Source organism: Cavia porcellus, unplaced genomic scaffold (assembly GCF_034190915.1).
Source record: "Cavia porcellus strain 051 isolate PalLab524CR breed Dunkin Hartley unplaced genomic scaffold, mCavPor4.1 scaffold_1, whole genome shotgun sequence".
Lineage (NCBI taxonomy): Eukaryota > Metazoa > Chordata > Mammalia > Rodentia > Caviidae > Cavia > Cavia porcellus.
The window spans coordinates 30,078,602-30,102,049 of record NW_026947484.1 but is presented as its reverse complement, the minus strand read 5'-3'; the positions used below and the strand labels follow the sequence as shown (position 1 = coordinate 30,102,049).

The following is a 23,448-nucleotide window of genomic DNA, read 5'->3' as shown; positions in this document are numbered from 1 at the left end:
TAGGTTGTGCAGAGGCATCAGAAGAGACACCTTTTACTGCATCATTTTGCCAATAATGTCTCAGTTCTGTTCTTTCCTTGGGTTCTCACCCACAATGTGCCTTCCTTACAGCACATGATGTCTGGGTATTCCAACCCAGGCGACTGTTGTCTCTCATGTAAATCAGGGAAGCAATGTCAATTTTAAATAAGATGTTTGGTGTTAGTCCAAGCAGCCATTAAAAATGAGATCAGGATTTATAATGAGCCTCACTGAAGAAGTAAAATCTTTCAGACTGCCAGAAACACAAACCCTCACAAAGTGCAGCGTGCAACAGGGCAAACGAAAACAAAAACGAAGTACCTATTTTCACAGTAAATGATATTGAGGTCCATATTTACTCGAGTGACGAACATATGGCAGTCAATTCTGACTTCATTGATCGTAGGAGGAGGCAAGGCATGAGCCACCACCACAAGACCCATGATTTGGCTGGGGACGGTCCTCCCGTGGGACAGCGATACTCTCAGGCGTAGCCGGCCTGTTATGTGAATCACCTGCAAAAGAACATTAAGCACAGGACACCAGTGAAATTTACATCCAAGATGTAACCATTATTTCTTCTGAGAAATGCAAAATCATATCTGGAACAACCAGTATTAGCTGGTATCTTTTATAGTCATAAGGGCTGCCAACGTATCCTCAGTGTCCTCATGGCAAGAGACAAGAGAGAAATAAAAACACATCCTGAAAATTTCTCAAGGTAGCATCACTATAGTGCTATTGCTTTTCTTTTTTCTTAGGACTTTCCTTCCCACTTACATTTGAGGAAGTTCTAAAATCAGATAAAATGACGAAAAATTTGGGACCGGAGCTGCAGAAGTAAACACTTGCATTATTAACTCTCACTGCTAGAAGATGTTTGTATCTTTTCCAGTTTATATGGAAAAGGCCACTCCTTTCCAAAGTGTGGCTTTGTTTAGGGGTTGGTACTGCAAAAGGCCAGAGACTCTAAGGAATGAGAGACTCTGGGGCTATGACATCTTTTTTTTTTTTTTTAGAACAGAGCTTTCATGTTGGACCACACTGAGTTACCAGGAATACAGGGTTTATTGTAGGTTCTGTGGGATCAATGGTCACAGGACTTTGGCTTACAATTTATTCCTTGAACTCCTATTATAGTAAAGTCAGGAAGACTTGCACTGGCAGCTCTGAGGTACTTGCCCAGAAACTGGATGGAAAATATCAGGCTATAATTTTTTTCATACTTAACCAAAATTTACCTAGTATATTCCAGGTCACCTACAACCACCAAACTTTTGCACATAGGAGAGCCATAGCATCAACTTCCTGAAATGCTGTTTTTGGGGAAAACAAAATTATAAAAAGGGTGAAAAATACGAAGAATTTGTGTCATTGTGCTTTGAGATGTGTGTGCACAAGGGCATGGAGACAGCTCTGTGTGAGCGCAAATGGGTCAGTGCGTGTAAATACTAGCTGTGTTCAGAGCACCTTGCTGAAGCATCCTCCCAAACCAGGGCAGGGTGGGGCTCAGGTAGTCACTGGGGTTCGCTGTACTGTGGAACACAGTTTAGCAGCTGAATTTCCACATTTGCCTTGCTGTCCAAATGCATCCCTGAATATCATGCCATCTACTGAGAGCCTCCCTTCCTTCTGTGCCATAAGAAACCAAAATGAGAGGAGGTCCTTCGCCCCTTATCATCCAGAAACAAGATGATCTTGTGTCTGCTCTCCTTCCCAGGGGCTCCACTGGCAATTCCTTTTCCATTTTATTTTGCTTCTCTTAAGTTATTCTGCCCTCCAAAAGCAAGTCATACTACTGTCAGTCAGAAAGCAGGATCAAAGCTTACAGGGCTGCCCTTCGGAATTCTCGCTGTTCTAAATAACACCTCTTCCCTGTCACCCTTCACATTGGTGCCCAGAGCTGTGGCTCTGGAAACACCAGTGATGAGGCTTATTTAGGTTATTTCAGCAGTAGCTTTTGACCACCCACATTTGAAGTTGACTAAATTCATACTTAATGCACCTTTGCTTTAAGCTTTGGTCAGATGAGCTACTTTATGAATATTTGAAAATGTTCCTAGAGGCAAGGATGCTAAAACACCATCACAGAAACACTTTTTTTTTTTTTTTTGCAAGACCTCATTAACTAATAAAGAAATAGCTAACAGAAACAGGATTAACTTCACAGGAGGGGTGTTATAGTCTCTGGTCCTCCTCCCAGCTAGGCTTACATAGCTGCTCATTTATCATGATATGTCTTGTTTTATCAGGAAAACTCAGCTTCTTGGAAAAACATAGATCTATAAATGCTCGGGAAAACACATACCCAGAAATGATATGCTAAATACATCCCCATTTCATCTTCTCTTCTAAAGCAATTTAAAAGGCATTTGGACTACAGAACATTTGGGGAAGGCAGATGTGGGGGAGTTGGCGGCACATTAGGTTTGCCTGGTCCCTGGTCTCTAATTTTGCCTGCGGCCTTTGTGGTATCAGAGGGGGTCAAAGTAGGGTCCAGTAGGGGTTTAGACTTGCAGTCTTCTGATTCTGTTAACCCAGGCAAGTCACTCACCCTGTGTCTCAATTTCATTTTCTATGAAATGGAGATAACAATGGCTGTTCTACAGTCAGGAGGTAAAATAGTAAAGAACTTTATAATTCTTAAATAATATCTATTTGTCTTTAATATCATTAACTAATAAAAATACAGCCCAAATTAGTGTTGGTCAAAGATCTAAGACATGCCTCATTATTTTAAAAGATCATAACACTTCATGTTTGTAGGAAATCTGAGCTTCCCTCCCCAGCCTCTTTCATTTTTTAGGTGAGAAAAGAGGCTCTGGAAAGTTCGTTCCTTGTACAAAGTCACCTCACTTTGCAGTAAACGGCAAACAGTCTGGGCTGGCTTCTAGGTGTCCTCTGGGTGCCATTTTGACTTTTTTATATGTATATTTATAGTGAATAAAACTTTAAAACATTAGAAATATATACCAGATGCCAATTTTACCTTAGGTCAACTATATTATGAACCTTCAGAAAGATTTCATTTGCAATCAGAAGTTCAGCTTTGAAAAGTCTTTAAGAAATAGCAAAACCAAGAAAAGTTTGAAAAATCAGGAAAATTACCAAATGTTGTAACAAAATGGTTGTCAAGAAATGTCAGAGAATAATCAGATGATATGAAGGAAGGTGAGGCTGAAGAAAAGAAAGCAAAATCTTTAAGATCCCATACTTCACTTTTAGGTTAATCTAATGTATTGTCCCAAATTTATTTCATAATGCCAACAGAGCTGCCTCATTCATGTGACAAGTTATGCTCAAATTTTTAGAAACATATTTGGCAATATATATTCAAACATGTAGGTAGTTGAGTTGTTCATTCTGTAGCTGCTTTTAAGAACTGAGAAGGGGGAAAAAAAGAGTTGGGAATGGAAAAAAAAAGATTATTTCTTATAGAGCCTGGTTAATTTTTACTTCAGACATTTAATAGCCAGACAAGCATGATACCAAGGGACCTAAAAGAGCTGCTAAATTTCCATGTCAGTATCAGAGATCAAACATCTAGTACAAGGAGAGTTCAGTACAGTCGACCTTCAGTAGTTATGAGCCCTGGGTTCCACGACTCCTGAGGATACCAACATCAGTGGATACTGTAGTCCCTTATAAACTTGTACAGTGTTTATATGTGTACATCCTCCTGTATACTTTAAACCATCACTAGATTACTTGTAATTTCTAATACAATGTAAATTGTATGTAAATAGCCATATTATTTAGGGCATAGGAACATGAGAAAGTCTGTACATGTTCAGTATAAACATTTTTTTTCTTAAAGATTTTCCATCGTGGTTGAATGCTTGGGTGTGGGATCCATGGATACAAGTAACTACTTGCTATACTCTGTAAAGATGTTCTTTGTTTTCTTAGTAAAGTTAACAGAAGATGCATTCTTGGTTTTTCAGTTTCTAAAATACATTGTGTTTGATTTTGCTTGGTGGCAGGAAAATGACCAATACAGTGAACTGAATAAAACCAGGCTTTGAAGAGTTTAGACCCCATGGCAGGGCAAGACATATGTAATTCTTAGTCATACAATCATGAGGACACAATACAATGCCTGATCAAGAAAGAGGTTCTTAACCCTGGTTATGTGACAGTCACCTGCAATGCTCTGTCAACACTTGGATTCCTAGACTCCATTCCTAGAGGTTCTAACTTGGTGGGAATGTGTTGGACTCTATGTCTGTGTTGTAAACCTTCAGAGGCGATGTAAAGTGCTTGAGAATACCTGGCTTACGAGGTTTGAGTTACACTGGTATGTTTTGGGAGACATGGCATGGCAGAGCTAGTGAGGGAAATGCATGGGACCTGTCAATCACAAGATCCCAGAGCAATGTGAAGACCCTAAATGTGGAACTTCCGGAGAGATGTGGATGGCATAAAAAAGAGCGAGAAAGCTCTATTACCAGTTTGCATGGTACTCCACATTGCGTCTGAATACAGTGCATAATTTCATTTTTGCTTTTATTTTCTTTTCCTCTTCAGCCAAAGTTTGCTCTGTAGAACTGGTTTGTCCCATACTCATTCATCCTGTACTTTTTAAATAAATTTTTGACACCATTCTTGGCTTATGTTGTCCAATTTTTTGAGGCAAGAACCACCTGGAATAGTTTCAATTGCTGAGCCATTTCTAAAGAAACTAGCCTATAACTGTTGGCTGAGCCAACCAGTAGGGTACACTTAGGCGTCGCCAACCAAAAAAGAACATTCTGCTTGCTGTGGCCAGGTATGAGAATAAGGTACTGGAGACCAAGGAAGGGCCATGTCAGGAAAAGATTTTGTACCCCACCTCCCCATTTTTTTTTTTTCTTCTCTCCTTTCCTTCACTTTCTCTAGGCAGGGGAGGTGGTGACTGTTCTCAAGGTACCTGGGGAATTGTTGGTTGCTTTTCTAGCCCTGGGGATGGGGGAAGGGAATATAGGTTTTTGTTTTATCTTTTTAGCCAGTTATGTTCCCTCCACAGGTATGCCTTATTGGCCATGGGTTTGCTGCGTTTTGCTAAATTTTGATAAATAAGCCTGGTCTCTTGCATTTGGTGAGTAAGTGCTAGAGATTTTTTTCCCATATGGTTTCTGAGTACAAATGGGACCATCAAGAGGTCCCATGAGGTGGTTAAAGGAACCCATTACCTCATGGGCTTGGACTAGGTGAGGCCAATAGATGGCCCAGCCCCCTTTTCCCTAATGAGTTAATGGGTCCAAATGTGGGAGATGAAGGCCCCTCGAGGGGGTGCTTTCTTCTGTGATCTGTGGTAAAGTGATGTTGGGCATCACTCTAAGGTTCTCAGATAGAGATGTCTATCTAGGTTTTGTAATGTCAAACAAAGAGGCACCTATGGACTTCGGGTCTCCTCTTTTATGTATGGGATTCTGCCTTAAGAAGCAGAAGCCTAGCAGTCTCTTTTCTCTCTCATGGTCCCTAGACAAGCAGATGGGAAACCTACTGGATCTCTTCACATGCAAATTTAGCTGACTTTGCCACTAGGCCATATCCTTAATGAGTGGGACAGGTTTGATACTGACAGCTTTAAACAAGAACAATTTACCCACTGTTATAATATGATCTGGGTTCAAGATGAACTGGGATGTGGCAAAAGATGGGTACAGATGGCACTCCATAATATAAGACTATTATGCAGGTACAGTGTTTCTGCTAGAAACCTAAAAGCTGGAGTGAAATGTCTTATATTCAGGCTTTTGTAACTCTTTATCAAAGGGAAGGTCCAAGAACTATGGTACTTAATACAGGCTCTGAGGAAGACCAAGATACCCTGGATGACCCTGTTCTGAGACCTCCATTTTCTCTCAGTGAGCTCTCATCTTGCTGTCTATTTAGGGAGGACAATCACAGTGGGAGATCACTTTGATCTCATCCTTATAAGTTTGAGACCAGCAGGTCAGCTCCATCCCCTCCAGGTAGCCCGAAGACTCCACTAGGACCTAGTGCCCCAGAGGAAGCCAACATTCCTCAGCAGCCTCTTCAGTCAGCCCTCAGTCCCAGTGGGTGCACACAGACAGCCACTGATCTAACTCAAAGTGGTGCTTCCTACTGCAGTACATGTTCTTTTCCAGTTGCAGGTGTCCAGCTATGCAAGGAACCATTAGGCCAACTAGCAAAAGACTCTAGTAAGTTTGCAGATGGGTTCCAAACTTTGAGCCTTGCTTTGACTTATTGTGATGAGATGTCCAGTAACTGCTTTTACCATGGGAATAAAAAGGTGCATTAAAAGGTCTGTTAATTACGAGTCAGTGGGGTTTTACAGGGCACAGAGGAAAATACAGTTTTGTTTTGTAAGTGACTAACAGAGGCCCTCTGGAAGTATACTAATACAGACCAGACTTCCAGGGAGAGAAACATACTAATGGGACATACTGAACTGTTAATCTGTCCCAGGTATTTGACATAAGCTATAAAAACTTCAGGTGAGGGTCAGGGATTTAGCTCAGCAGCATAAGCACCTGCCTGGTAAGAAAGAGGTCGCGAGTTCGATCCCTGGTACAAAAAAGAAAAAGAAAAAGAACTTCAGATAAGGGTACAGATACCTACAGATACTCCATTGCTGGACAAAGAGAAAGGTTAAGATTATAGCTCCTGAAATTGGTAATGCTTTAAACTCACTCAGATCATCTAAGGAAAAACCCAGGGACAACTAAGGACAAGGTTCTTGTTTCTAGTACAAGATTGGATACTGGGCATGAGATTGCATCAAGCCTCTGCCGGGACCCAGTTCTAAATGTGAGGCAGCTAATGTGCCTGACTCTTGGCACTGGAGTTGTGATGTCCCTTCTCCCACATAAGGGGTAGGCCAGCCAGAACACTCATTTCCTGCTGTGGTGCCTGAAGAGGCCGAGGGAAACCTGTACTGCCCCTGTCCCTGGACATCACTTTTTCCTCTAAGGAACCCTGGGTAATCTTGGACAACATGGCTAAACCAATTCAATTGCTTTTAGATACAGGGGCAGCTCATTCTGTTTTGATTTTCTCCTTTGGAAAACTCCTAAGTCTATAATCATTGTTGGAATTGAAGGGACTCCCTGGTCAAGACACTTTATTCCTCCTCTGATGTGTCAATTTAAGGGTTAAATGTTTAACCATGAGTCTCTAATTATTTATTCCACAGTGTCCTATTTCCTTGCTAGGAAGAGACTTATTGACAAAACTGGGGCAATTCACAAATTCCTGCTAAGGCCAAAAAGGATTTTACTTGCTGGGACTACACCAGGTCTCCCTGATCAAATTGGCCAACAGGTAAATATGGAGTCATACACTGTGAAGGACACTAGAGAGACATGTCTGAAATCCTGAAAAATCAAAAGGCTGATAGGGAGGCAAAAAGGGTAGCTTACAGTCTCTTAAGACTCTAGCCTTATTCCCAGTTCCTGAGGAACCATTAAAACCAGCCTACCCTCCCTCCAAGATAAATGGGCCTTAGGAGAAGGAGGGAATAAAAAGCGATTCTGGTGGTATTTAGGGAACAAACTGGTTCTTCTCCCTGGGACACATTGGAAGGCTATAAAAACACTTCGTGATTCTTTCCATGTGGGAAGAGATGTGATGCTGGAAATGGTCACTCAAGTTTCACAGGAGTAGGATTAGCACCAACCACCTAACAGGTCAGCAAAGCTTGCCCATTCTGTGTTCACAATGACCCAAGGAAGCCCAAACTGCTTTCTTTGTTAGAACCTGCACAGAGGAGTGGGACAGAGGAGTGGAGAGGACTGGCAACTCGATTGCACACACATCCCACTATGTGGAGGATTTAAATAGATGATGGTCCTAACTGACACCTTTACAGGCTGATTCGAAGCCTGTTCAGAAAGGGGGCTATTGAGGTACTCAAGGTACTTCTTAAATAAATAATCCTCAGATGGGGCTACTCAAGTCCCTCCAGAGTGACAATGGACCTTCTTTTACCTCCCAAATAACTCAGGGAGTGGTAAAAGATTTAGGAATAAAGTATCATCTCCATTCTACTTGGCGGCCTCAATCCTCTGAAAAATTAGAGTCAACCAGACCATAAAGCAAGCTCTAGCAAAACCTTACCAAGAAATGTCTGGTCCTGGCTCTGATGGCTACTAGTGGGACCCACGAGAGTTTGTAACATGCCCCAAACTGGGCTGTCTGAGCCCATCTGGATTTTATATGGAAGGCCACATCTATCCTCTGATACGACGGTAGACACAGACACTATGGGGCTCTTACAATAGTTCATCAATCTGGGCCAAGTACAATAGGCTACCCAAAATGTATGGGACAGAGTGCTGCCAGCTCCCAGCTCAGGGGAACCACCTAGTGTCCTTCCTGGAGACCAAGTGCTTGTAAAAACTTGGAGAGAGGGAACACCTGCTGATTAGCTAAAGCCAAAATGGAACACCCATTTTTAGTGATCCCTGCAACACCCACTGCAGTAAAGGTGCAATCATCTTTCTAGATTAAAGCTAGCTCCACCTAAACTGTGATCACCCAAAAGAAAAAAAGCCTCTGGAAGACTTGAGATTGCCCTCCAAAAAATCAAAGCTCCCGTCCTGCAATAGATAAGTAAACAAGACCTTGCTAAGGCCATGGCTCCCAGATCCTTGATAATTTGCCCGACACAGCTCTCCAACACAGATTCTTCTCTACAGTAAGCATGGAATCTGACCTGCTCCTCACATCTGGGTTACAGTAAAGTTTCTTTCTTCTATCAAGCAGGTAGCTGGAGGATCACTAACTCTTTTCTTGTTATTTTCTGACAAGTTTTTCTTCCCTCAACCTGGTCACAAGCCACAGCACTGCAAGGTCATGGGAGAGTACACACCTAATAGGGTCTACAGTCCATTTCAGCTTTAAGAAACTACAGAAAACAGAGACCCTGACTCCTTCAGCACCCAAAGATTTATGGGATTTATATCTCTCAAAAGAAACCGTTGTAGGAGACAGGGCACGGCTGAGCTGCCTGGGGAAAGGATAGGGCCTGTCAATCACAAGATCATGGGACCCAGAACTTCTCTTGAGCTCCGACCCAGTCATCTTGGAAAGCCGCTGCATGAGTTTGCATGGTAGCCCACATCACATCCGAACGTGGAATGTAGTTTCATTTTTGCTCTTGCTTTTACCTTCTTTTTTTCTTTGTTCAGCCAAAGTTTGCTTTGCAGAGTTGGTTTGTCCCTTACCCACCTACCCCTTACTTTTCAAATAAATTTTTGGCACCATTCTTGGCTTGTCTCATCCAATTCTTTGTTCAAGGCAAGAAGGACCTGGAGTATTTTTGATTGACTAGCCATAGGAAACTACCCTGTAACAGGTACACACTGGAAGTATTCTGAGTCTTTAAAAATCCCCATGTCTGGGTTGTGCGGGAGACTAGTTATATATGGACCTCATGGAGTATGACACTGGCATCAATATTTGCATGTTTTAAAAGTTCTCCAGATCATACAGGGTTGCTGGATGGATTAAGTAAAAATATGTATAAAATGCTTACGTATTACCTGATACATAATATATGCTCAACAAATACGATTTTTATTCACAAGTATGTTCCAAAAGAAAGCTATAGAATAAGGTCTTTATGAGCTAAGTGTAGGAGGAAAACACTTCTAAGCACATGGGGCAGGAAGGGTATATGAAACTATTATGTAGTTGACATAAGATAAAATCTTCAAATGGTAAAAGAGGGTTTCCAGAAAGATGTAAGATCTAGAATGAAGGAATGTAACAGAATTTGGGGTCCCCAGGGCTGCAGTAACATTTGAGTTGGTGTCAGCAGGAGAAAGGACAGAGAAGACACCAAGGGGCAGTTACAATCAATAGAAATTGGCAGTGGGATCTGTATCAAGAGTTAGCATCGTGGCTTTGAGTCTGTGTCATAGTGTAACAGAGTGAATGGTAGTTGAACATGCAGGAACCATAGAAGAGTGTAGAGGCAAAGATGAATGTTCAAGAAGTATGTTGGAATCTTAGAAGGGTCCAAGAACTAAGATTCACTAAGATGTCCATTCTGGTTTGACTATTGTCTCCTTTGGAAGTCCTGTAATGTTTACAATGCCTAAGTTTTATTGGTCTTGTTCTCTACTGTTTTGTTCAACTTTATAATATCTAATGAGATAGACAATTCTTTTTAAGGAAACAAGAGACATCGTTGATAACCTTGTACTCTGTTTTACATCATGTGCTATGTCTATCCCTGGTTTTGACTGACAGCTTTGTTTTGCCATATTTGACTTTATTCTCTCCCCCCTAAAAAAGTAATAAGAACTAAGGAGTAATAAAATCCAAAATGTGTAAATTTTGTTGTAAAAAAGAGAGGGGAAAAAAAAGAGCTCTAACGGATATAACAGCAAGTGTGTTTAGGGGTGTTAAATAGCTGACTATATTAATGTTTTTGGATCATTGAATACAGCTGTTTGCAGTCTCACTGTTTGAATGTCCACTTTGTATTCTTTGATACTGTGATTTGAGCAACTATTTCTAAGATGATAATATGTAATCTATTAATAGGTGATTTCTTACTGTTTTTTTTTTGTAGTTCTGTATTACATGTACCCTTACACCGCTTTGTTTTGTTTTATGTTTTTCTCTTTTTCCTTTTAAATAAAATTTAAAAAAAAAAGGGTCCAAGAATTAGTTGAAAATAAGAGTTGAGCCCTTAAATGATAATAGTTGAAGGTACAGTTTTGCAAGTTTCTTTTTTATTTGAATGGTAATAGTTAAAACCAAGAAATTCAGTGAAATTATCAGTAGAGAAAACATAGAAAGGGTACCAAAGGTATATTTTTGTCTCTTTGAATATCTGAATCCTGTGGTAACTTACATTTTTGTTTTGTTTCTAAGTCAAGTTTCTGTAGCTTTATAACAATTATGGTACTCTCTCCTTTATCCATAGTTCTGCTTTCTTTAGTTTTAACCATGGTAAGAAAATTCAGGAGAATACAATAGGATATTTTGAGGGGGAGAGAGAAAGATATTACATTCACATAACTTTTATTATAGTATATTATTATAATTCTATTGCCTCATTATGAATTATTTTTGTTAATCTTTTGCTGTGCCTGATACATAAGTGAAACTTTCTCATAGGTATATATAGGGAAAAAAAACCTGTGTGTAAAATGTTTGGTACTACCAAGTTTCAGGCATCCTCTGGGTTAGGCTTGGTTTTTTGTTTATTTCCTTTTTTTGCATACTGGGAATTGAACCCTGGGTCTTGTGTGTGCACTCTGAGGAACTATTCCCCAGTCCTGGGGTCCTAAAGTGTAGTCTGTGTGGCTAAGAGGGGAGTACTTTTGCTAAAGAATGAAAACTTCTGAAAGCTAGTTGACTCCTTTTTTCTGCAATTACAAGTACATTCTAACATAAATGCCAGGGCTGTCATACTATCACCAATCTTAGTAATAAGACCTCACAATACGGTTATGACTTGCTTTTAAAGTTACAAAGGGAAGTGACTGTGAATATGTCTAAATTCTAATATTTCAAAAGGCATGAAACTATGAAAACAACATGGTTGCTTTAAAATGAAAGGAGCATTGTGGGATAAAAAGAATACTAAATTGAGACGCACAATCTCAGATTTTAGTCCTAGTAAATCATCTAGTTTGGTCAGGGTAGTATTCCTTCAGATATGAAACAGTGGGAAAGAACTGGGTGACGATGGCTTCTGGAGAACTCTAGAACCGTAGGATCAATAGAGTGGCCTTTATTGTACTGGAGCATTAGCTCCTTCCCTCTGTAACCCTTCCGAGGGGATGGCAAATTCAAAGCACAACTGGGAGTTGACAAATACAGCTTACTTTACAGAATCAGTAGGGATTTTAACAGTGTTTGAGTTGGAATCATACTTTGGTTTTGGCCAATGCCAGCCAAAAAGTTTCTGTGTTCTGAATGTTCATCTTTGTCTGGATACAAGTCTAATCTACAGATACTTTTCAAAAAGAATTTTCTGAACTACAAGGCACTTTAGCCCTGTGCTCAGCTTCATATAAGATCTCAGTCCTTATGCTTCCTTTCACTATTCTTGTCTTATCATAGAGATGAAAACAAGACAAAACAACAAGAACAACAACAAAACAACTAACGCATGCATTTTCTGAACTTCTCTTGTAGAACATCCTGGGTGTCAATAAGAGTGAAGCAGGATGCACAGGATTTCTGAGTTGAAAATGATTATATTTTGATAAAAATGTTCATATTTGCATGATTTGATTTTCCCATACTGAAAAAAAACCTTTTGAGTTTCCTCTGCTGCAGTGAAGGCCTGTGGGTGATGGTGTAAGTGCCTGCCTGCAGAGTTTAGGGTAAGTGTGGGAGTGTTAACAAGCCACACTGCTTGGACAAATACCTCCCTTTCTTCCTGCCATATGCGCCTTTCACTTGCCTGTTAGTGATACACACTTAAATGTGCTCTTCTAATATCTTCTTATTATAAACAAGTATATCACAAAGACCTTGATAAAACTTCCCCTCTGTCAATACTTAGGAAAGAAATTTCATGGTGGAAGAAGACATCTGGAAGCTGTTCTCCTTTCTTGTAGAAATAAATCTCAGTTCTAGTAACAGGAAACATTTTGATTATCAAAAGGAAGTGCCAAGGATTATGTGCATTATTTTCCACATGTAATGGAAAGCATGGACTAGGGCAAGGTGACTAGGGGAATAGAAAGGGCTGCAGGCATGGAATAACTACAGATTCCCTGGGTTTAGCATATCTTCAGAGATGTTTCACTTGTCCTTGAAAGGAATCCAAATTTACCTTAAAATTAAGCTTCCTTCTGGCACTCTGTTCTCTCTTTCTTTTCCCTGGGTAGAGGTCTGGTGTAGCATATAGATTATCAAGTCACTAGCTCAGGTGAGAGAGTCAGCTAATTATTTTTAAGTGATGCGGCTTTGAAGCTGCCCTAAACCTGCTGAAAGATAAGGGCTTGGCCAGGTCTTCTGAACTTAAACATCTAGCCTATCACACGACAACTTAATTGAAACCAGCATGAGAGTATAAACCTTGTATATATTACTTTATCTAGATTCTTGGGAAGTATGTGTTCCAGGATTTAGAGCACATCCATAGGTTGGAATCTGCTACCCATAGTTTTTCTCAGGGCCTTAAAGCAAACAAACAAACCCAACAAACCAACCTTCCAAACCTTATCTGAAACTAGGTCCTTGTCCACAGAAATAGCATTAAGGAGATGAGGTCTGATAACCTTTAGGTCCCAGAGGGATAACAGAATGCCAATACTATTTCCCTTGCCTTTCTAGGATCTCAGACTTTAGTTCTAGAATATATAGAGCTAAAACTGTAGGCTTATCACAATTCACAATACAACCTCAGCAACTAGGGATAAATAAAAGAGAAAATTGGTCTCAAGGGGGTGGAGAGGTTAGAGGGAGGTGAGATTCAGAAGGAAACATTATTGGCAGGGAGTGGGTAATGAGGTAGACCTCTTCCAGGGCCAGGAGATGCAACAAGAAAGGTGGTCTTGGAATACTATCATCAGCTAGGCACAGAGCTGGCTATGAACACAAGTGGGTGGTGAGAGTCTTTCTGGGCATTTTTCCCACAGAGTTTCCTTCAGATCGGGGATGTTCAGTATTGGACAGGGACTAGGGATGTAAAATTCAACACTTCAGGACATAAGACCAACAAGAACAAGAAAAGTTGTCAGGGTTTCAGGTGGGTTAATTTAAGAACATGTTTGGTGATGGGGAAGAGAGAAAGAGATTGGATACTAGGGAGAATTAATGTCCAAACTTGAGAAAGAAGCCTGGTAGAAACCAGTAATGTTGGATGAGAGAGCTACAAGTATGCAAAAAAGTATTAATTCTTAAAGACTCTATAATCTTCCATTTGGTTTGAACAGACATGAGGAAAACAGGAAGAGCGGTGTTAAGGGAGCATACTATTTGATGCATGCCTGATTCCTGAAAAGACTCAGTGAAGGCTGGTTCAGGAAGTAGGCAGACCTAAGTGACATAAAGGGCATTCTAGACCGTGGAAGGCAGAAGAAAAGGTGCTAAGGTCCTGAAGGAAAGCAGATTTGGGCACAAGTATGCAGGTGAACACAGGTATTCCTACTCTTACATATGAAGTCCACTTTGTTGGTTCAATGCATGAATATCTACGACAACTAAATGGGCCGGGTGCATGCAAAAGCATATTTTGTTCCTTACCTGGAAAAGATAAAACATCAAATGTTGATATTGGATATTTCCTTTATTAAAAACAGTTCTTAAATTGGGGTATACAAAAGAATCACCTGAAAGCTTGTAAGTAATGTTAATTCACAGTCCCCATCTTCTCAATTTCTAATTCTCTAAATCTAGAGAGGGCCTGGGCATCTGGATTCAATCTACTGTTCCAAGTTCTCTAAAGGGAAGTGGTTGGAAGACCACTGAGCTACCCGGCTGTTGCTTCCTTTCATAGGAGAGTTGAATCAATCTCGAAATCTTAAAAAAAGATCACCCAGAGACACATCACAAATGGCCTTCTAAACAAGAAAAGAAAGGTGAGCATATATTAATAATTAAATCTGAACTATAGAAAGTTCTCCTCTGTACAGCATAATCTTATTGCCTTTTGGTTCTTTGAAAATGGAGGACTGGCACAGGAAAGCAGGAAGCCTGAGCAGAAGCAGGATGGCGCACGCTTCCGGTGCCTGCCCCTTGCTTGTGAAGAGGTCTGCGTTCCCTCAGTGGCCATGCCACAGCAGACTGCACTGTTGTGCTGGGAGCCTCCCGGGGCAGGCTGAGCTCTGCCAACCCCCTCCCCCTGCCATCCTGGCCCTGGCTCAGCTCATGATTAATCAGTGGATCCTGGGAAGTTAACCCTTCATTTGATGGCTCCAGTGGGATGTTGAGAGATGGCTGGTAATTCATCACCCTTGCTTATTCTTGTAATGCAGAAACATTTTCTAAGGCAACAAATAAATTATTTTTAAAATTCATATTTAATACACATTAGACACAGCATTCTTCACTTCAGACTGTATCCTCTAAACATAATATCCCTATCTTTTAAACAAATTTCAAATATCTAATGTAAAGTATATAGGTCCAATTACAGCTCTCGCTTCTCAAAATGGGCCTGGACCCCATATTTGCTTCATGTTCCCTTTGGAAAAAGTTGTCTTTCTTCTACTAAAGATAAGGCTTTTTTATTGGAATAGTTTAACTAAGCTGCTGAGAGCTCCTTAACGAGATTATGTAAATGTATGCCAAGGATATAAACCACATTTTCTCTGAGAGTGGAACACTTCAAATATCATTTAATAAAACAGGACCATGGTAGAAACACCTCGATAAATTGTTAAGGGGCAAAGCAAGAAGTGAACTATACACATCTGATCAAATTTCATTTGATTCAGTTACTTTATTACAGTCTCCTAGAAAAGGATGGAGGAGCATTGTACCACTGGAGAGGGCAACATTTTTATTCCTCTATCACTTGATGTGGAGGAGGATGTATCACCTCACATTGTCCCCCAAGATCTTCATGATTTAGAGCTACTGTCTTGAGGGGAGAGGGGCAGCTCTCAACATAACAGGCTACGATTGTATATCCCAATAAGATCAGGAAACGAGGAAGACTTAGAACCAGACCCATGCCAGGCAAGAAGTAAAAACTGCATTACCCCCACTTCCTGTCCCCTCTTCCCGGGAAGCAGTAGTATAATTTATTTATGTACTTTCTTTGGAACCCATGGGCTCTTATTAGGAAAGACGTAATATGTGACATGGATACATACATATACAATGATGTATTTCCTTCACTATAGATATTTGGATATAAACATGTTCAAGGATATGTTGCCTATCTTTGCTGAACATTTTTGTGTGTTTTCCTTAAATTTTTTGTTTGACAATCAGACTTGTTCTAAATCTTTTTACTGTTCAAGTTTGCTAGATGAATGTGGCAGATACTCCAAACTATAACAAGTGCAAAAACGTGCAAAGACAGGAATTCACCATGGGCTACGCACTCCTGTATGTGAAGACAGTCCCGCACAGGTGTGCTTCACTGCTGAGGGACAAGGCAAGGCAGTGCCATGCATGGGCAGCCTTCTCGGGCCCCTCCATCCAACCTCAAGAACTGTGGGGCAGTAAATGGTTTGCACTTTTTTTCTTTCTTTTTTTTGCATTTTCATAATAAAGAGAAACTGATAAAGGAAAATAACTTTTAGATATGAAAACCAGCAACCCCTCTCCTCCTCAGTTTCAGAGGATACAGAAGTAAAGAAAATTATGCATATAGATATGCAGATGAGTCCTCAGGGAAGGGTGATTCTGCTGTCTCCTGAGGTAGAATATTTCTAAAACTAGCCATTCTATTAAGGGAAAAATGCAAATAATAATAATAATAATAATCATGATTTTATTTCTGTGAATTAGAATTGTTTAATGTAAATAGGTGGGTCATGCATAATTTGGAAAACAATTTAAATTCCAATATTCCCCATACGTAGAGAGAAAATTCCTTTATGAACAAACCTCAAAATGATCACTTGCCCAAATTGCCCAAGGCTTTTTCTATAATTCAGTGGTACATTTTTGAGGACTTATTCTTTTCCACATTCCTGTTTTATTTTTCCGAAAGTATTTGTCTGTCTGTCTCTTTCTCTCTCTCTCTCTCTCTCTCTCTCTTTCTCTTTCTCTCTCTCTCTCTCTCTCTCTATATATATATATATATATATATATATATAAATTACTAGATCAAACTCAGGATTTTAACCTTCAAAAGACCTCATGGCACTGACATGGGTTATTATCCATTCAGCATATGCAATTCTCAGCTCTTGTATGGCTTTTGTGCATGTCACCAGCTCATTTGCTGCATTTGGTTTACTCAGCCATGATTAGAGATAGTAGTCATTTACAGGCACACATTTGGAAACTCCTTAACAAGCTTCTAGCAGTTTCTTTCCAAAGCTGTTTAAATAGATGAGGGTGTGGTGTCAGCAGCGACAGCAGTTTCCTCCAAACCACTGATTCCCTCTGCTATTTGTCTGTCTTGATCAGGATTTCCATTTTGCAGGACTGCTTAAAACAAGACTCAGAAAACAAAAACGCACATTCCAGAGCCTATATAAATCATCATTTCAGGAAGATTGACTCTAAAAATTAAAATTGAAACCACCACACTATAACCTGAAAGTTCTCTTTAAAAAAAAAGAGAGAGCTCCCCTCCCCTTTTGATTTTAAAGAATACTTTTTGAAGTAATTGGCACAAAGACTGTTCTAGTGCAGATTGCTGCAAGTGTGCTCTTGGCAAAAACATCATAAGCAGTAGAAAAACTTTAATATGTTCAAGAAGCCAAATACAAACTGACACCAGGAACTCAAGTATGGAAACAAACAGGAGAAAGAAAGAGAGCATCTCAATTTAATCCAAACCTACATACAAAGGGACCAATTTTTATGATTCATGGTTTAGCATACAATGCAGCTGTCATCTGAGTGAATATAGAGTAGTTATACATAAGAAATTAGAATTATCAATTCGAGAGAATTTCTCAAGAGTCCTTTTGATATGTGATACTGTGACATAATGCCAAAGAAACCAGACATCAATACATTAATTGAGATCAGGTTGGGATCTGTTTAAAAGAGGCCTGAACTTGGAGAAATGTCCTTGCGGGGAAACTGCAAAGGTGTCACTGTTCCCCTATCTGTGGCTTTGCTTTCTAGGTCTTTAAAATTTAAGTGTGACTTCACGTAATCTAGTGAAAGGTGGGCTGTTATTTTATTTGCGTGTTCTGTGTGGAGGCAAATGGGAAACATTTATAGACTTCTGCACTCTGCAAGTTCTAGGGAGACTATTCAGTTCTCTTTATTCCATCAAATAGAAAAGTGAAAACTATTTATTTTAAAATTTCCTTAAGTGATTTCCTTCTTTGCTATTTTATGTTAAGGATTCAAGGATTTGGAGATTTTCTGCATCTTTCTCTATCCACTTTTCAAATTTATCCCTGATTGTGACCAACACTTTCTTTACCCTGAAACTGAAAAGATGGCTCCATTTTTACAGCCTTGCTAAGTAAGATTTCTCCCGCAACCCCCTGGAGTTCAAACGTGCTATACTTTTTTTCTGTTGGAGAACGTTTGAAGTCCCCTTTAAAAATAATGCCTTGAGGATATTTTTCCCTAATACCATTTAAAGAAACTTGAAAGCATATGGCTCTTGAAGCGCACAGGGTTCTAATGAAGAAATCAGCAATACCGCTCATATGCAGACTTCTACCAGGAGCTTTCAGACTCAGCTTAGATCAGTCTTTGGATGAAGTGCAGTGCTGCACAAACCCTCTGCACCATCTGTGCTGGAAAGGCACTGGGAACCAGTGGGCTACAGGGGTGAGTTTCACATTTGAAGGTTGGAAGTTGCTGCAAAGGTTGTTTTGGGATCAGAACTGTCAGTGGCCAAAGAAATCAATCTCAGAAGCTTGCCAGACAACTATACACAAATATTTATTTGCAGTGCAGTCCCCATCCATAGTATGGGAGGAGAAAATAAAATTTCTTTGCAGGGTTCTATTTGATGTGGTCCCTACTAACCTTGCTATCACCTTAGGTGATTCTCTACACAGCCAGCCAGGACTAAATAAAACACAAACATGGGATATTAATGCCCTTTCCCCGGAACTGGGTAGGGCATGCTGTTCTCCTGCAGTTTTGCAATGGATTCTCCAAATCTATCATAATTAAAATCACAGTTCTTCGGGCACAACCTCATTAGTGCCAAAATATCACATCTTGTGCTATTTCCCTGGGATTTTAGCAAAGTAAGTAATGATTCTTTTGATTATTTGTAGCAACTTGTTCTAGCATGACTGCCAAGTGAGAATGCAACTGTTTAAAACAACTAAAATCATGGGGGCTGGGGACTAAGCTCAGCGGCATAAGCACCTGCCTGGCAGGCACTAGGTCATGAGTTTGATCCCTGGTACAAAAAAAAAAAAAATCTTAAAACAGCTAAAATCAGCATGGCATTTTTTAAATTCCTACTTTGATTTAGGCAGAAAATCGACTCTCAAAGGAGAGGCTTTGAGCAGTAAAGCCTACTCACCTATACCCTCTCTCCACAGTACTTTAAAAAGGAGGGATGTAATGAGCAGTTGATTGTCAGGTACTGTGTGTGAATTACTCAGATTCAGGGGGCAGGTGCTTTAGTCTTTCTTGATCTCTGTATGGTCATGCATCACTTTGTGTACCTTGTCCAAATTACATCATTTCATTTTTTTCCAAAACTATCCCTGAGATTAATCTATTGTCAGTCATTGTCCAGATTCTCATGATACACTGATGGAAAAGGGCAGACACAATAGGGAAGATGAAATATTACAGGTGTTTCTGGCTGGTTTAAATGTCTGTGCTGAAGGCCCAGGTGAAGTCAGGAAGGCCAAGTTGGAAGCTTCCATAGAGATCCAGGTGAGGCCAACAAAGGTGGCTCAGGAGGCAATGGTGCTACACAGTCAGTCACAAGCGGGATAAGCATGAAGGTATAGTTTCTGATGTTTTCAATATGGGACTGAGGTAAAGAGTAAAGCAGAAGGACATGCCTTTGCCCCATCCAGAGTCCCACGATGGAGTGCAACAGCAGACAGAAAGGATTGATGCAGGGCTCTGGGGATGGGCTTGCTTTGGTTTCATTGTGATTGAGAAATTGTCAAAATTCAAATGAAGATTCAGTTGGTCATAGGAGTTTAATATGTCCTTTTTCAGTGTATTTTTCCTGAATATTATGCAGTGATCTGTATGCTAAAATAGAAAAGGTCCAAAAATATTATACATATCTATTAAAAGCCCTGCCAACACAGGGAAATGAATGATATGCATGCTATGATCTCTGATTTTTAAAGATTATCCATGTCTGAGCTGACAGAAGATGTATCTTCTGATAAAACACTACTGAGCTAGGATTATAGACAAGTAAAACAGGCTGGGAAAACAATACTATTCCATAGTAATAAAATTATATGGCCCCTCCAAGATATTTTCACTAGACAATTTTATTTTTCACATACTTTCTTTAGACATCACTTCCAAAACAGCTATCTTGTAGAGTGTGGGAACATATATCAAAATCCAGAGTAAGATACTGGGGATATATGTAGCTCAGTGGTAGAATATTTGTCTAACATGTATGGGGTTCTAGGTTCAATCTTAGCAATGAAAAAAACCCCAAAATCAAAAGCACAAAGCCAAGAGTAAGTCCATGCATCCTAGGTCACATTCAATCTCAAGTTGAAACATCACTTTGTTTAAGAAGGTTCAATTTGAATGTTCTAAGAAGGTAAACAGTTTCTCCAGATTCTGCTCTTTGCCATTTTGCTTAGTCTTTCTGGAAGATCCCTGGGTTAGGTCGGTCAGGAGAAAGGCAATACACACTGTGCTCTCCTGGAAGAAACTTCTAGCACATACAGAATTTAGGGAATGTGGGTCCACTTCGCAAAGGCTCCCCTTTGGATAGACCCTTCTGCACACTTGCAAAGCAATGACCTTCTCCTGATTGCTGCTGGAGGACTGCTGCTTTTGTTTGGTTTCTTTAATCCTGATAACACAGCAAGGAGGGCTTAGGTAGTAATTTATTTATAAGAAATTATAATAAAGCTTTAGCAATTTGAATGCTGTGAAAGGAAGTGGGAGGTAGATTGTAAAGAGGCAGGGTATCTAAACTTAGAAATGAGCATTCTGACAATCTTTTGGTTTATCTACCCTTGGAATCAATTTTGTCACTTTTAATTGACCGATTTTCCCTTGTTTGCTTAACATTTATTAATTGATTGTTATGCTCATGCAATTAATTCAAATGCTGGCAAGTTTAATGCAGAGAAATTAATTTTCCTTTACCAACATGCCACTTAAAATACATTTTTGGAATTCTGGGTTACCCAGAAATTACCTTCAAATTAATCAACAAGGAGATTAGATAGTAGTGTCCCTTGACATCTGTCAATCCAAAATATGTCAGTTTCTTCTTTTTGTTTCTGTGAATTTTTTCAGCTGAGTAGGAAATAAGAAAAAAGCCTGGATATTAAGGTAAAACAACTGCATCTTTATCTCAATAGGCAGGGAAAGTGAAGAAGTTCCTTTGCATAAATATGCAATGTTTAAATGATTCTTACTGAGAAAGATGTGCAGAAAAAGAGTACATTTCATAAGAGGACATAAAAATGTTTATTTACTTCTTCCTAAGCACTCTTTTGCCAGTTTTCTTTATTTCCTCTTGTTTGAACCCTTCCTAGGAACTGACAGTCTAGTAGGTCTTAAGAGGGCAAAGTTGTCGCGGGATGGACGGGAAGCTGACTCTTGGACGAGACCCAGGGCACACATGTGTGCGGAGGAGAGGGAAGAGGGGACAGGACTGACCGGGCACAATGGAGGGGCTCTCCTTGAAGAATTTTTATGGAAGAATAGAACCAGCTAGGCATTTAGGTTGGAGAAACAAGCAACAGCACAGAGATATGAAACTACATTTTGTGTTCTAGAATCGAGAGGAGTGTAGAGAGATGACAGTAGAGTGGACGGGCAAAGGCTGCAGTATGTGATGCTGAGTGGACTGTGGAACGCTTTACATAGGAATTGGGACTATTTTGTAGACAACAGGGAGCCGCTGAAGAATTCTTAAGCAAGGTTATATGATGATCTGAGATTTAGGGAAAGAAAATTCTGAAGGCAACCAACCAACCAATCAGTCAATCAGTCATTCAACTAAGCAATCAATGTTTTATCTTTATCAGGCACTTCTCTGTGCTGGGCTCTAGGGCTAATATAATAACTACTAAGAGGCTCACAGTCCATCTACCTTTATCTAATTAGAGTGCGATCAGAGATATAATGGAAAGGCAAATAACAGGAAAGGCCAACACCCTGTCCAAATGAGAACAAAGAACAAAGGCAGGTAGGACAAACCACTCTGAAATCAGGGAGTACCACTTCACCAGTCCTTTTTACTTTTCTGTTTTGAGACATGGTCTTGCTAAATCACCCAACCTGTCCTCACACTTGCAGTCCTCCTGCATGAGCCTCCTGAAGACCTGTGTTTACCACACCCAGCTCAGACTTGGTTTTGATTTTTTATGTTTCACCTTGCAGGCCCAATAATTGAGATGTGGTAACTCTTTGTTTACTGTGTCTCTTCTTCTTGACATCAAATCCATTCCAAGTGCCCTTAGTTTAATACAGACCAGTGAAAAAGCACATCTGGACCACGTGGTGGGCAGCTTCCTGACTGGCTGCTTCTTATTTTATTCCTTTTGGTGCTGTGGATTGAATCCAGGGTATTGTGATGCTAAGCATGTGCCCTCCCACTGAATTATGCCCTCAGTTTGGTTTCTTATTTTTCTCCACTTGGGTCTATTCTGCATTTGGCTGCCAGATTTATCTTTCTAAAGTGTCTTTATGTTAAGGAAAGCAGACCAAGTGATATGATCTCCCTTATGGCCTTGTTGTGTAACTGTGGAACAGCTATTTGGCTTCTCTGAATCTTAGTTTTCTATGTGCCAAGTAGGGATAATCATCCTTTCCATCCCTGTCTTATCGAATTGTTGTAACAGTCAAATGAAACTGTGCAATTCAGAATACTTCTATAAGGGTATTAGCATTATGTAGATGTGGTATATTATTATTGTTATTCTCACTGTTAAAGAATCTTGAATGATTCTGGAATGTAATTCAGACCACTTAGCTTATCATATCACACTTGTGATGAGCTAGCTTCAAACTTCACAATCGAGTGTATCTTCTGTGATTTTCCTCCCTAGACTCCAAGTGCTTTGCAAGTGCCTCCTGGATCTGCCTTGTGTTTACTGTTCCTTGTTCATGCCATGTTTCAGACCAGAAAACCCTTCTTTGTCTCCTTCCACTGGTGGAAATAATATTATTTTTAAATGTCTACATCGCATCCCTTTTCCTTTTGGCCACTCTAGCCCAAAGCTTTTCTCTTCCCTTTCAATTTTACTATTTGTTTCTGTCCCTTAATCTCTCAAAATATTCACTACCAGGTACAGTTCTTTCCTGTCTCTGCCTGTTTCCTTAAGGAAACAATGTATCTTTTATTTCTGTGCACACCTCACAAGCCCCAGACCACAGGAAGATGACAAACTATGTGGATACTCTACATGTGTCTACTGTGTACAAACTCACACAGTTCTAACTTTATTCCTTTTGATTCTTACAACAGTGTCTGAGGCAGGTAGAGCAGATATTAGTATCTCTATCACAGAAATAAGGAACTGGAGACTAAAAGAGATGAAGTATTTTGTTGCAATGACACAGCTACAATATAGTTTTGACGTTCCTCAAGTTCAGTGCCCCTTTTCACAGTCTGCCCTGTCTCGCCTGCCACTCTCGATTCTTATTTTGATCCATCTGAGCAGTCTGAAAATGTTCAGCTCTCCCTTCTATTTTGAAAAATCT

The 23,448-nt window shown here is 40.0% G+C and overlaps 1 protein-coding gene across 18 annotated transcripts in view; it reads right to left on the bottom strand.

The window, feature by feature from the left end:
* The window catches only part of Npas3 (neuronal PAS domain protein 3), an 815,093-nt gene that overhangs the window by 27,383 nt on the left and 764,262 nt on the right, over positions 1–23,448 (bottom strand). For all 18 annotated transcript variants that reach the window (XM_063246583.1, XM_063246612.1, XM_063246621.1 and 15 more), the window contains one exon: positions 343–536. In XM_063246583.1, the coding sequence (XP_063102653.1) occupies positions 343–536 (194 nt within the window). The remainder of the gene's footprint in view (positions 1–342; positions 537–23,448) is intronic.